Here is a 16,231-nt window from a genome sequence, read left to right on the forward strand (position 1 = left end):
CTCAGAACCTAGATGCTGTCCCTTAGCTTTTCACTCAAGGCTGGCACTACCACTTAAGCCACAGCTCTACTTCCAGCTCTTTTGTCAGTTAAATGTAGATAAGAGTCTCACAGACTTTCCTGCTCCAGCTGGCTTTGAACTACAATCCTCAGATCCCAGCCTCCTGTGTAGATATGATTATAGGCATGAGCCACCAACACTCAACTGTAAATGAGTTATTTCACACTCTACTACTTGCCTATTTAGTCTACTTTATCTCTTCTACTTAACTTACCCTTTCTAATATACTAGAAAGTAAATAGCAAGCATTTGTAGACCATGTGCAAATTTTAAGGGCACAGATTCAGATTGAGAATCTTGCTTGGTTTTCTTTCTTGAGAAAATGAATACCCTTTAATATAACGAGGGAGGTGGGAGGCTGGGAGGGACGATTTTTGGAATGATTACGTCAAAAATCATCAAGAATGAAATCTAAACATGTGTGAAGACACATGGTACAATTTGTAGAATGTAGAATTTTGTATGTTTAATTCAAGACCTTCAAAGCTATGAATGATCTATGGAGCTTCCTCTTTCGGGCGCACAATAACTGCAGTTAATTGCTTTTGAAGCTAAGGCTAACTAAGGTAACACTATTCCTAAACTAAAATGCAGAGGAATGTTTGACCTGAGCAAACCCAGCTTACTTAAATAAACTTTATCATGTGCCAGAATAAACTAAGAAGAGGACTATACACAAACTTCTGATAAAGAAACAGAACAGCTGTCAGATACTGTGGAGAAAGAATCATGTAGAAAAACATTTCTTTTTTAGATTTTCTTGCTTACTATCCTTTTTTTGCATACTATCTTTTAAACTCCAAAAATTTTTTTAATAATCACAATGGGATACTAAACAGAATATTCAAAAAGAGAAAATAGAAACAATCTCCTGTATATATATAAAATGTATATAATAAAATTATTACCAATTAATAATTAAATTATTAAAAGAGAAGCATTAAAATAAGAGTTCCTTTGAAAAAGCAAATTCAAGGCAATACCTGCCTGGCATAAGTCATTGTGCACCTGCCTAGCATAAGTCACTACGCAATGTGTAGGAGGACCACATGGTTTAACAAAAACAGTTGGGTAAACTGTGTGGCATCCTTACTAATCTCTCAGGAAGAGAGAATTTTGTGCCTATATTCTGAGACATGCAGTTTTGCATAATACTACAAAGTGTACATCAGAAAGTTATTTTTCTCACAAGATTTTAAAACTAAACCCTTTACACATTTTTTTTTTCCAGTCTTGTGGCTTAGACTCCAGGTCTGAGCACTGTCCCTGGCTTCTTTTTGCTCAAGGCTAGCACTCTACCACTTGAGCCACAGTGCCACTTCTAGCTTTTTCTATATATGTGGTGCAGAGGAATTGAACCCAGGGCTTCATGTATATGAGGCAAGCACTCTCTCACTAGGCCATATTCCTAGCCCCTCTTTACATAATTTTTAATTCTAATGTAGTATACATATATCTCTATGATTATAAAGAAAAAATTCGGTGAAAATCTTGTGAGAAAAATAAATCCAGTAAATTGTTTCTGTGTTAAATGTGTTCTTAGTGATTTTAGATTATTTCCATAAAGTTATCCCCTCTAAAAACTCAATACAAACACATTTAACATAAACCCACTATTTGACCAAAGTTCCAATTCTTACTTTGAAATGACATTATTTATGAGAATGGACAAAGTGAAATTTAGAAGTTAATAACTTTGTCAAATGATAATTTACTGCTTAAAAATATAATTAGAACAATTTTGTATGCTAGAAATAAACAGCAACGAGTAATATTGTGTCCCAGAAACAACTACCTGAAAACCTGGCTTCTCCAACCAATTTTCTTATTTATTATCTCTGAAACCTTCAGAGTGTCCTTCCTCCTGAGCCTTATTGTCTTAGAATGGAGGAGGCTATCAGTACTTGTCCTGACTAGTCTTTAAGACTTTTTTTGGCCAGTCCTGGGCCTTGGACTCAGGGCCTGAGCACTGTCCCTGGCTTCTTCCCGCTCAAGGCTAGCACTCTGCCACTTGAGCCACAGCGCCGCTTCTGGCCGTTTTCTGTATATGTGGTGCTGGGGAATCGAACCTAGAGCCTCGTGTATCCGAGGCAGGCACTCTTGCCACTAGGCTATATCCCCAGCCCCTCTTTAAGACTTTTTAAAGAACAAAATAACTGATTTTGTAAAATTAAAAAAAAATAAAAAGTGGTACTATTAGTCACCCAAAAATCTTTGTTTTAGGGAAAATAAAACATTACACACAAAACAATACATACCAGATTATCCTCCAGAATTTCAAGATAATCTCTGTCTATTTACGTCAAGATAGTGGTAATTTTTTATAACAAGAGTAGAAAATGAATATATATATACATACTTGTGTGTGTGTATATATATATATATATATACATACATATATAGGTATGAGCTTATAATTAATTCTCTCAGAACCTTTCCAGTCTTAAAAGACTGTTCATTGTTGAATGTTTACTATACTCTATTTCTAGTATAAGAAAACAGATCATAGGTAGGACATCTTTCAGACAGCTTTAGAGCTTAATAGTTATGCTCTAAACCATTTAAAAGAATTAAATAAATGGATACTTAATAAGAGATCTTTCACCTTTAGAAAGTTCAACATTAGATGTACTTTAGTACACGATAGAAACTCAACATGTTACAGATGTTAAATAAACATTTTGAATATACTCAAGACAATTAACAAGACTTCTTGAAAGAATGAACATGATGGTTACTTGGGCTTTGATCAATGTTAACAATACTACTGATTCATTTATTAACTGAGAAACAGTATACAATAGAACTAAATGTAGAAAGTTGGGCAAAGAAGGACCTAGAAGCTCAGAGTAGCAATTAAAATCCTAACAAATGCTTTTTATGAAATGTAAGTACCTGCTCCAGTTCCTGCTCTGCATACTGACGTCTGCTCAGTTCACACTCAGCTCCTTCCCTGAGCTCTCTCAGCCGACAAGCCTCCTCCTTGGCATAATTGATTTCATCCATCATTTTGCGCTCTAGATTTTGCTTTTCTACAGCAACATTTCTGTTTTCTTCCTGTGCCTTTTCAAGCCTTAAGAAACAACAAAAATTTAAATTTCCTTTAAAAATTTCCAGAACACCACTTTTGATGAAAGAAAAAGTACTGTGTCATGCAACTTCATACATATTTTAATTACAATTGACGGCATTTTGTATTCATCTTAAACTTGGGTGAAAAAACATCAGGCAACCTATATAGTTATTTTGGTTACCTTGGGCTCAAAACAGGACAACAGGTAAACACTCTGCAAAAAGACTTTTAAGAAATTCGTTATTCAATGTTCACTGCAGCGCAATTTGTCATAGCGAGAATCTGGAACCAACCCAGATGCTCCTCCGTAGACGAATGGATCAGGAAAATGTGGTACATATACACAATGGAATTTTATGCCTCTATCAGAAAGAATGACATTGCCCCATTTGTAAGGAAATGGAAGGACTTGGAAAAAATTATACTAAGTGAAGTGAGCCAGACCCAAAGAAACATGGACTCTATGGTCTCCCTTATTGGGACTAATTAGCACAGGTTTAGGCAAGTTACAACAGAGGATCACAAGAGCCCAATAGCTATACCCTTATGATCCCATAAGATGATGCTAAGTGAAATGAACTCCATTTTATGAAAATGATTGTTATATCAGAGTTGTAACTACTTTCAACATCCCATGTGTATCTGTAGTTTCTACTATTGATGATGTTCGTGTATCACCTTCTTGTGATTGTATCTACACTATCTCTGTAATCTTATCTGAGTGCATGGGAAACAGTGTGTACTGGTATTAGAATTAGGAAATTCAAAGGGAATACCAAAATTGAGAGACAAAGGGTAAAATACGAGAAACAACAACAAAAGCAATACTTGCAAAGCTGTTTGGTGTAAGTGATCTGAACACCTCAGGGGGGGACAGGGGGAGCGGGGAGGGGGGTATGAGGGACAAGGTAACAAACAGTACAAGAAATGTATCCAATGCCTAACGTGTGAAACTGTAACCTCTCTGTACATCAGTTTTATAATAAAAACTTTAAAAAAAAAAAGAAATTCGTTATTATTTAAATCAAACCAAAAATATAATCCTACCTATATCTTGATTTACTTCTGATGTTTGACTCATTCATTCCCAAGTACCATTTATAATGACAGTATATTTCTAATAATATGAAATAAAATGAGAATGCATTCTTTATGTACTAACCTACATATATTGATATACATGCTCACATTATGTTAACAAGTTGCTCTCCCTGTAACAAGAGTTTGTAACTATTCTAACTTACCTCTCTTGTAAGTCCATAAGACTTTGCTCTGCAGTTTGTAGACTCTCTAAGTCTTTCATCATTTTTGCAACATGTTCTTTTGATGTCTTATTCTGTGTATAAGCAAACCAACATCCTCCAACACCGATTAGAATAGAAACTGTGAGAATAAAATCCTTCATCCAGTTATGAGGTGGGCCTATAAAGAAAATCACATAATTACTCTATTAGTATAACACAATGTAAATATACAGGGGCATTAAAAAATGAGCAGATACCTAAAACCAATTTTTTTAAATCTTCCCCATATACAAATTCTGCCCTTGTAAGATTCCTATTTTCAGATACTCCTATGCTTATTAGCTTACCTGATATACTGAATCTACAGAAGGGCAAAGATAATGCACAAAGACATACTATGGGCCTAGTGTCAGTAAAGGAAGCAGAAACTGAAGTCATGGGGACCCTTCCAAAAGCAACAGCATCTTCCATCATGTGCTGCTGCTGAAATGGGCCCCTAACAGGGTCCAGGGAGGAATCTCACCATTATTACTCTGGGTCCTTTCTATCAGTCAAGTTAGGCACTTGTCACTGTGACAAACTGGAAATCTAATCATTCACCAAAAAGCATTTTTATCATCATGTAGCTATGTCATTAAGTTCACCTTTGGTCCTCAACAATGAGAGATACTCCCCCCACCAGACATTTGGCAGTATTTATATATCCCAACTGGGAGGTGATAGCTGAAGGTAGCCATTACTGGAATCTATTGGGTAGAGGCTTGGGATAGTGCTCAACATCTGACAAAGCACAGGACAACATCCTGCCCACTCTACCTTACCCCTATCAATTGCACTGACCAACATGTAAACAGTCTGAGAAACTGGTTTAAATGGTCACAGTATTCTTAGGAGATACAAGGGTTATTAAAGGGAAAGCAAGGAACTTCTACCCTGACCTGGTAGGCATGATGTACCTCAGTATGGGGGTTTCTAAAGTAAGGAAGAAAAGGAGGAATGTGCCAAGGCCTACTTTTTCTCTTTTTTCTTTCTTTCTTTCTTTCTTTTTTTTTTTTTTTTTTGGCCTTTGGAGAGTAACATCTGTTTTCTTTCTGTGCCTTTTCAAGCCTTGAAAAACAAAAGCTATTCAACTATCAATCCACAGCAATTTTCAGGAGACTCTCTAGAAGAGAGAAACAATGATAATTAACAAAATACAATGCACTATTTTAATGTGCCAAGGAAATATAGATTATAGTGGTCTAAACTATCTAAAATGGTCAGACCTTCCACAGGAAGACACGCTACATGTTTGAAGAGATGAAGAAATCTACAGAAATCCCAATTCCCTAATGACAAGGCTATAGTTCACCTGTGTTTACAAGGTGTGATAGGTAGTAAGTTCCATGCCAGAGACCCTCGGTGTTCAACATTTCCAGAGCACACACCCTCACCTATGGTGGAAGAGATACACTGCAGAGTGCTAGTCTCAAAGGGTTTGTTTCTATTTCTGCCTCCGATAGATTCAGCTCTGGCTCTACTTCAACTATTCTCAGACTTTTCTCTGAGCCCTATTCTCTGACTCTGGCTGAAATAACAACCACCTTGGAATAACAATAAATAGAAAGACATGTCCCAAACTCCATAGAAAATACCACAAACTGGAAAAGATTGAAGAAAAAGCTCCCTTTAAATGTATCTCTGCTAATTTGACAACATGGCTTTTATGAATCTGTTATCAGTATCTGACTGTGGCTCTCATTCACTCAAAAAATCCTAAACAAACCCATAAAAAGTAATGCCTCATTAACTTCTTAACTGGCTTGCTTATTAAAATACTTGTTTACAACATTCTTTCAGATCAGTTTGATTCTTTTCAAATGACTTAATAACATCATATTCTCTGAATTTAAAAGTGGCTTGTTCTCATTAATAAAGGGAATATAAATATTCCTGACCAAAGTGCATATAGAAATTCTATAATTCCTAATTTCACTAAACATTCACTTGAAAAACACAAAATGAGAATTTCACCAAAGACAATTCCTCAGCAGATTCAGTAAAGAACTCAAGACAAAGAGAAAGGAAGTAAAGGGATCCTATCTGTGGATTGGCATTTTAGCAGTGTTCCACTTCCTAGTTTGTAATTCCCATCAATTATCACAAAGGAGAGAATTCCAGATGTTTCACCAGCTACTCTCAGCCCAAGGCAAAAAAACACTACTAAAAAGTCATGGAATTCATCTGGCCACTCGGTAATGCTTTTTAAAAGGCTCATCCCCAAGATGGTATCACAAAAACCCAAAAGCAGGAGCTCTAGTGGCACAATCGGTTAGTGCACGGTACTTATACAAAAACCCAAAAGTTTCCTAACTCCAGAATTCAGGTAGAATAAATATTGTCTTCCTAGTCTGTCTAATGTGAAACCCACTTGTATTGTTTTTTATTCCTTTTTAGCTTCTACGTTTTACATAAAACGTAATTCCTGTAACAGAGATTCTTCAAACATTTTTTCTTCTAAAAATTTCTGAAATTTGAAATTAAACCTGTTTCTCGAGAAAAATATTCCTGTCAAAGTAACAAAATACAAGATTTATTTTCTTTACAAATATAACATCATATTTTCTCAAATGTTCCTCTTCAAAGCAATAAATAGCTATATCCACCCTGTGCTCCTACCAGAACACTCTTTATGAAACTTCAACAGGGTCTCTTTCTTCATGACTTCCTGTCATCAGTCAGGACAGTTAAACTACCATATTTCTTAGCCTTCTTCAGTGAATATCCAAGTATAGTAACAATATTGTTAAGAGTACTGCAAAGACCAAAGTTTTATATTTAGAAATTCTAAATTATCATAGCTTAACAACTTTTTAGATTAGCAACTAGTCTTGAAAACCACAATGAATGTTTCAGTGACAGAAAATTCCATCTTATAAATCTTTATTTCAAAAGACAGTATCACTGCTCAAAAAGAAATACACTCGTTATCTTCCTTATATAACCGTAACCCCTCTGTACATCACCTTTACAATAAAATTTAAAGACTATTAATTTCTTTCAGTTAATAGATGATTACTAACAGTGAATTATCTCTCTTACTTTCTCCTCACACAGAGACAGTTTCTGCATCATACTCTGAGTGAGAGATACTAACGTGTCAGAGGTCCAAACAAAACCACATCCAGCGCCTTGAGCTGAAGTTTCTGTCTGTGACTCCGGTCGGTGATTTTCAACTGAGAAATCATAAATGAAAGCTCATGCACTGCTATCCTGTTCATTTAAAACACACATATATAGGTTAAGTCAAAGTATTTCTAGTACATAAATTTAAATGTTCAAACACCACATTAAATACTTTACATATTAGTGATTATTGTTAATAACTTTGCTATTCAGTGATCCCTATATATGAATAATTTAGTTGCCACATGGATAGGTTACCTTTAAGGGTTGATTTCTGCTGTAACTTACTATAATTTAGAAATTTATAACTGATATTTTACTGTCACTTAAAAACAAGACCAGAAGTAACTTACATCATTAGTACACTTTAAATTTCTCTCAATTTCATTTGTACCATAATATTCTAATATTTAACCTGTTTGAAAAGGAAGAAGTATGCCAAAGACCTAAGTGGAAAGTATAAGGTTTTCTTGGGTTGGAGTAAGTAGGAAAGTTTTTATAGTAAGAATTCAGAAACATTTTACTAGCAAAAAAGAAAGTGCATAGGGAGACAAAGGTGAAGAAGGTAGTAAGGTCACTTTGGGATTACAAATCAAGGCAACCTAGTGTTCAACTAGGAGTTCTTAACCAAATATGATGCTAGTAAAGAGCTTATAACAGGGCTGGGAATATGGCCTAGTGGCAAGAGTGCTTGCCTCGTATACATGAAGCCCTGGGTTCGATTCCCCACCACTACATATATAGAAAACGGCCAGAAGTGGCACTGTGGCTCGAGTGGCAGAGTGCCAGCCTTGAGCAAAAAGAAGCCAGGGTCAGTGCTCAGGCCCTGAGTTGAAGGCCCAGGACTGGCGAAAAAAAAAAAAAGTTTATAATAAAACCTAGTAATACTAACATAATTAATAAAGACAATTCAAAAAGCTTTAGTGGGATGACCTGAAAACGTCTACATTTATCACTTTTCTCCATAGACATATTCTTTATTTTAAATCTCTGATCTTGGTAAGTATGTGATTGCTGTCTCTATAATTTTAAGACAGAAATTTGGGCATCTCTAATAATCTTTACTTACCCAAGAGAAAAAACTACCTATAACTTTATTAACAAAATCTGGATCTGCCAATTTTCTTTCCCAAAAGACAATATGAAAAAGTATGAATTCTTTATATCCAGAACAATATATATATATTTTTAAAAACCTAATTGCATTTTAATGCTCTAACATGACTTAACCTAGAAACTTGTTTTATTTAAAAGAATATTCTATTTTATTTAGTTTTGTTCTAGAACCTATTTGTGCCATGAACATAAAAAATATTTAGTATTTGATGAATTAACTTTAATCCTCATAATTTCACCATCACTCTACTTATCTGTATAAACAAATTAAAAACATTGATTTTGACACTGAGAATGTATCTTGGTAAACCTAACAACATTAAACTTAATGTGAAAAATACAAATCTCAAAGTAATAAAAGCTGCTTATTTCAACCAGGCATGTAATAAGCAAGTTTACAAAGTATATAATGTAATTATTTCATCACATATAGTAAAATGCTAAAATAACAGGTAATCTTTTCTGATGAAGAAATCAACTTGGTAAGAAATGGATCATATGTAGCCACCTTGCAAGGGTAATGTTATGGTAGAAGCATTGTACATTTTCTATTTAAATCTTTGAGGATTATTAGGTTAACTAATTAAGTTTTTGAATATATAATTTGAGAAACTAATAACTGGATCTAGATACTTAACAAATAATGAAACAACCTTGTATATGATTGTAGATCTGTTTGGGTTTAAATGCTGCTTTGGGCAAACTATTTAACTTGGATCTTACCTTTAAATTTTAGCCTATAACAGTGATGACAATATATATCTCATCTTAATCATGTAGATAAGACAATATAAGGTCCTTCTATGTAACATATATTTTAAATAGCTAAATTTTCTAGAAAATTTAATCTTAATTGCAATATAATTTATGGCCACTAGAGAAAATTTAATTTTAATTGCAATATAATTTATGGCCACTATCAGTAGTTATCATTTTTAAAACACCAATTATGAAAGATCTGTATTTTAATCCATTCAAAGTAGCTTTATAAAATGATCAATATCAAATAAATTTTCTTTAGTATTCTTAAGTAGTCAAAGGTTGACCCTTTGATGTTTATCTAAAAATAATATACTTGGATCCATCTTTTTTTTTTTTTTTTTTTTTTTTGTCAATCATGGGGCTTGATCTCCATGCCTAGGCTAGTGTTCTACCACCTGAGCCATAGTGCCACTTCCGGTTTTCTGGTGGAACCATGATCCTCATATCTCAGACTCCTGAGTAGCTAGGATTACAGGCATGATCCACTGGCACCAAGCTTGACCCACCACTTAATTTTCAAAATTATTCTCCTTGAAAATAAAGGTGTGGGGTTTTGTTTTGGTTTGGCAGCCATGGAGCTTGAACTCTGGGCCTGGGCTCTTTAGGCTAGCGCTCTACCAACTTTGAACCAAGCAGCCAATTCCAGTTTTCTGGTGGATAATTGGAGATAAGAGTCTCATGGACTTTCCTGCGCAGCCGGATCTCAGATCTCAGCCTCCAGAGTACCTAGGATTACAGGTATGAGCCACTGACCCCTGGCAAGAATAAAGTTTAAAACACTTGGTTACTTAGACAAGAAAAAATGAGAGGCTTGGCATATAGTTCAGTGGTAGTTCAGTGGTAGGGCACTTGACTAGCATACCTGGGGTAGATGCTCAGCACTACAAATAAAGAAAAATAAAATTTTATAAAACTTGATCATATACACCTTGGAAAGACTTAAGAATGGACATATTTATAATACTTCCTTTGTACCTTTAGCTACAGAAGTAACTTACACATAGAGCATTGAAAAGTGACATCTCCTATACAGTTCTTCCTAAGTGGAAAACACATCTGAATAATAAAGACTCACCTGGGAAGTGTTGTTCCTTTGACATTATTGTCTCTAAAATTCTTCTCATATTGTGGGAGTTCAACAAATTCTATCAACCACTGAAGGGTATCTTCAAGAGTCCAATTATGAACTGCAAAATATAAGTGAAATAAGCATATTGAAAATACAATGTTTTCAGAATCTTTACATTTGCTAAAAGATGTTGGAGTCAATTTTTTATTCAATTCAATCAATGGAAAGTACTAAAAAGAATATTTAGCACTCTGTGCAGAGGACCTAAAAAGCAATTAAAGAAAAACCTTAAACCCTTAAAGGATTACAATCTAAAACAAAAAAAAAATAGAGAGGAAAAACATTAGCAATGACAATTCTAAAGTAAGCACCTACATACAAAGTTTGTACAGAATAAAATAACCCATCACTTTCCTGGTTGTAGAAAACTTAAGTTATAGCTATGTATTCCTTCACCTAGCCATATACAGATATTATACTGCAATGTCAGGTTGTAGTGTAATCAACTGGGACCATTAACACCAAACAAGATGGATGTTTTACAAGTTCAGATTCTCTGGCAAAGGTACAATTGGGACAACTTAGAAGCAAGTGGAGGGAGGGAAATTTCAGGTAGTAACTTAGTTATAAAGGAAAAAAGGAAAGATATTTTGTCAGGTTAACCATCTCTGAGGAGTTAACATCTAAAATGAGACCTAAAAATTGCTGGATACCACATTCTGAAGTTCTAAGAAAAACATCCCAATTAGAAGTGAAAGTTAGCACGAAATAAGTCAGATATGAAAAGACTAGATGTGTTTAACAGGTAAGTTGGAAAAATCAGAAAGGGGCCAAGGTATAAGTCTTTTCAATTTCAAAAATAAGGAAATGAAATAGTATGTAAAATACAACTCTTAGATACAAAGAAGCACTCATATAGGAAACATGACGAAATAAGGGCATTCCTTCGTTCCTGTCTTCCTGGCCAGATAAAATAGATTATTGCCTTACACTATTATGGTAAAACAGAGTAGAGTGATCAGGGTCAGACTTGGAGTGTATTACAGGGATACCATTAATATGATGCATTAATGAAATGAACAAAGATTAGATTTCAAAAAGAAATTCAAAAAGAATTGAGCTATAATTTGGAACTGAGATGTTCTTCAAAGGCCCATGTGTTAAAAGCTTGGTCCTAAGTCCACAGAGCTATTGGAAAATGATGAGCACTTTTAAGGTAGGCTGAATGGTACATTTAGGATCACTGAAGGTGTATCCTCACAGCACAGGACAGCACAGGACCTTATTCTCTTCCTCTTTCTCTCTTCTACTTCCTGGTCCTAAGGCAAATGGCTTCTCCTCTCATGATGTGCTGCCCCACCCCATCCCAGCCCTGCAACAGAGATCTAAAAGTAACATGTCCACTGAATCATGAACCTTAATCTCCAGTATTTAAAAATCTTATAATAAGGTGCTAAATTAACTGTCTCCATTTTGGAGGCAAGAAATGAAGCCAATGAGACCAAGAGAGTAGTCGAACTAACACATGAAAACTGACCACAGAACGAAATACTGTATTCTCTAAAAGCAACAATACTAAATAATAGTAAAGATATAAGCAGTTAAAACACTGGAAGAATATCAGATGCTTTTGCTTGCCTGCAGAATAAAAAGGGCATTATGAATTAATCCAATGGGAATGCTAGAAGAGTGGTGGAAAAATGAGGGGTTGTATATTTAACTTCCATTTAATTTGAAGATTTGGGAAATCAAAATTGCTCACAGACCAAACAAGAAGACAAACAATAATAGGATAACAAAGAAAATAAGTGAGCAAAAAAAGCAGAACTGGGAATCTGTGTATAAATTGACCTAAGAAATATTTTTTCTTAACTACAGAGAATTCTGAATTCACATTTGCAAACAAAGCTAAGTTTTGCTCTGCCTTTTTCAGAAATTATGTTGTATAGAGAAAAAACAATAATAGTTAATTTTAAAAATTCATTAAAATGGTATAACTTAAAGTTAAGTGATGATGTTATATTGGGACAAAACTGATCGTCTTATTGCTCTCTCCTTCACCTGTTCCTGTCATAGAGCCTGGATATGGGCCTGATGCTGCAGTACCCATTTAACGAAATAAATTGAGGTTATTAGCAGCCAAAAGTTCAGGCCTGGGTTCTTCCCATTGAATCTAATACATTCAAAGTGGCCCTTTTATGCTTATGTTTCTTCCTTTCCAAGATGAACTGCTTTGAGAACTGCCCTATCTTGACTGCCAAGAAACCCATAGCACAGCTGCACCACACACACCCACATAAAATGCTTAGCCAAAAAAACAGGATATGGTTCTCTCTGTGTCTGACTGTTCAACAATAATAGGCCATGATCTAAACACTACAGTACATCAAAATATTTTTCATTTCCAATGACAGTAGAGAAAGGGAGAAAACTCAAGTGTGAAGGAATGCATATTTAAAATGTCTAAGTCCTAGTACTACTCTACCTAAATAAGCAAAACACGCAGTGTTTCTAAGATGTTTTATTTAAAAATTAACATGTAAAACAAGATTGTAACACAAAACTTGGAGGAAGCTTGAGTCCTCTTTTCCTATCTGGTGTCTCGGATGATATCTGGTGAACACCTTCTCTTCTCATGACCAGGGCTTGCATATTACATTAGCTTCATCTAGTCCAAATATTTCGGTTGTCTTTCAACTCTTAGAACAGATCAGATCATACTCATTCCTCCTCTTTTCATTGTGAAGAACATTTTTTAAAATAGCATGTCCTTCTGTGGCTGCTCTCTGGAGGGTATGCTACAAACCAACAGCACATGTAAAAAGACTCAGAGGAAATCATTTTCTTCTATTCCTCTGCTTCAACTCTGCCTACTTTATATTATTGAATCCCACACCTCAGCTAAAGCTGTGTAGTGCAGAAGGAAGTCTTCCTAACACAGTTAATATGACCATAAATCAGTCTGTACTTTTACATCCAGAATTTAACTATAATTATTACTAGGACTATTCTTTCAATTATCTGTTTATCCACAAAAAGAAGTAGAAGTTTCTTGCTCACCATTCTAGCCATAGTGTTCAGTACCCAGAAGATTCATCAACAAATGGCTAGGTACTGTTGCATAAAAGAGGCAGGACCTGTTTAACTGACAAGTATTATGAAAATCTATTTTAGTATTTTACTGAAGAGATTAAAAGAAAACATAAGTATTATGTACATAAGAAATTCTTGGTGGCAAAAGAGTGGGTCATTTAGAAATTATTTGGTTTCCTTGGGCTGGGAATCTGGCTTAGTGGCAGAGTGCTTACCTAGCATGCATGAAGCCCTGGATTTGATTTCTCAGTACCACATGCACAGAAAAAGCCAGAAGTGGCACTGTGGCTCAAGAGGTAGAGTGCTAGCCTTGAACAAAAGCAGCTCAGGGACAGTGTCCAGACCCTGAATTCAAGGCCCAGGACTGGCAAAAAAAAAAAATTTTGATTTCCCACTGCCATCTCTGATTAGCCTTTTACATGTGTTGCCAATTTGTAGCACACCCACCAGAGAGCAGGCACAGAGGAAAGCTTTTTTGTTTTGGGGGTTTTTTATGTAATTCACAATTTATAAAGAGATACAAAAATGGACATTTCTACATTGTTTTTGTTTGAACTTGTGGCCACTGTTTGAAGTTCATGTCCCCACACTGATGTGGGGCAATGTTCAGTCCCAGTTGGGCCACTGACTTATCGTAACATCAGAGCCAGGTTATTTAATTCTGGCTCAATTCCCTAACAAACAAAATAATGAAAATGAGCTAGACTATCTTTAAAATTAATTCAAATTCTGTGTTTTTTAAATAATTCCAAGCAAGGTGGTGTGTAAAGCACTGCAAATTAATTGGTTAACTACACCAGTAAAATATACTTAGGGGAATACTTAGGAAAGTACTCTAGGAACTCAGAAAATAGCAATAAAAACTTGCTAATATTTATTAAATACAACCATTCTTAATAATCAAATAGTCGCTGCAACAACTTTCAAAGTGGCACTTTTATTTTTACATTGAATCTAAAAGTTGATGAAGGTAAAATTCTTAACTAGGCAAACCGATCTGTCTATAGCCAAATCGAGTTTCAGATCAAACCTGTTTCTTCAATCATTGACCACTATACAGTAACATTGCCTTAGGTCCTCACAAACTTGAGACCAGGCAGTTTTCATCGTTTTTTGGACCACTCCTACCTGCAGCCATAAAAAATGACTATACTTCCCATGCCAGTTTCAAATTTGGGAGTGGTTTTCCATTCTTCCTTCTTTGCCAGGCTCTTTCCTCCTTGTTCTTTACAACTCAGATAAGGAACTCCTTTTTCTAGGAAGTTTTCCATCCCATTTCCACATTAAAGTTACCTGTATCCTTCTTCATGCCTTGTGATTAGCTTAACATGTATCTGCCATAAGACCTACAACATACAATGTTATTGTCCTTGACCAACTTAACCTACTGATTGATGAGTTCCAGAGTTCTCACAGGGGCGAGAACAGTACTTTTTCACTTGACATATACCATTTTTCACTAAAAAGACACACACCTTAAGTACAGGGGTATGATGGTTAATAATGATTATCAATTTGATTAGACTGAGAATTCTTTTCATCCTCCCTACCCCTTGGTAACAGGACAATTTTTGTAAAAGAAAAAAAATGAAATTTCTGACTCTGTACCCAAACAATGGCACTTTCTTTCACATTTCTACTGTCAGTCACTACCACTTTGTTAAGCTAAAGAAAACTAGACCTAAGAAGTAAAAACTTTCTGATAACAAAGAGGTGTTACTAATGAGAATGGAGAGACAAAAGTAGAGAAATATAGCTATTAACTGAGAGGTAAAGAAACTGGTTATCTTGTGACTACCCAATAAGGCAGACTTTAAAAAAAGACATGAGTCATGTAGGAACACATCAGTTGTACAGCTAAGTTATAAGTAGATGAAATGCTCCAGAAGAAAGTGACCCCTTCCCTGAATTTCTATAGTACTTACTATTTCTACCAAATGACATGTCATATGAGCTGCCTTATTTTATAACTATCTCCTTACATATGCTCCTACTATATAGTGAGCTTCCAGAAGACATGAAGCACTTAACCCAGCATAGAGCTGCCATTTAAGTATTGGCTGAGTGTATTGTTTTCTCCTTCTTTAAAACATAGAATCCATTTTGTTTTGTTTCTACTTAAGTATCTATTAACTATCCCACAGTATTTACTTGTTTCTCTCATATAGTCTATAGAAAACAATTTTCAAAACCAATGCACTCAGGCTTAAAAATACAAAGCAGCTTAGAGAATGATCTCCATATAAATAGTAATAGTAAGTATATGCTACACTATAATCTTTAAACATTTATGAAATTGGGTAAGTGAAAAAACATATCCAATTATAGCTCATGTCTATACATGTAGAGAAATATTAATAACAGTAGAAGGTAAATTTTATGAACACTTGACAATTCCAGTTAACTGTGATAAAAACGTTCCAGAAATTGCTTCAGGAAATTCTCTCAAAAACATTAAAGGCAGGTGTCAGAACTAATATTGCACTCCTTGCTTTATGGGTCAAGGAAAACTGGGATTGGAGTTTAAGTAATGCCCAAGCGCATACTTACAAGTAAGAAATGGGATTTATAACAACTTTGAACTTCAAAGCCACAGTTCTTCCCCAGAAAAAGGAGGAGGAATATAACAAAAATTTCTGCATGCTGACA

The 16,231-nt window shown here is 35.0% G+C and overlaps 1 protein-coding gene across 4 annotated transcripts in view; it reads right to left on the reverse strand.

The window, feature by feature from the left end:
* Stim2 (stromal interaction molecule 2) overlaps positions 1-16,231 on the reverse strand; it is a 103,507-nt gene that overhangs the window by 21,689 nt on the left and 65,587 nt on the right. For all 4 annotated transcript variants that reach the window (XM_048363817.1, XM_048363815.1, XM_048363816.1 and 1 more), the window contains exons 4-7: positions 10,496-10,607; positions 7,514-7,629; positions 4,378-4,555; positions 2,956-3,133 (exon numbers count right to left, since the gene is read on the reverse strand). In XM_048363817.1, the coding sequence (XP_048219774.1) occupies positions 2,956-3,133; positions 4,378-4,555; positions 7,514-7,629; positions 10,496-10,607 (584 nt within the window). The remainder of the gene's footprint in view (positions 1-2,955; positions 3,134-4,377; positions 4,556-7,513; positions 7,630-10,495; positions 10,608-16,231) is intronic.

The sequence above is a fragment of the Perognathus longimembris genome, chromosome 16 (genome assembly GCF_023159225.1).
Source record: "Perognathus longimembris pacificus isolate PPM17 chromosome 16, ASM2315922v1, whole genome shotgun sequence".
In the NCBI taxonomy this organism is placed as follows: Eukaryota; Metazoa; Chordata; class Mammalia; order Rodentia; family Heteromyidae; genus Perognathus; species Perognathus longimembris.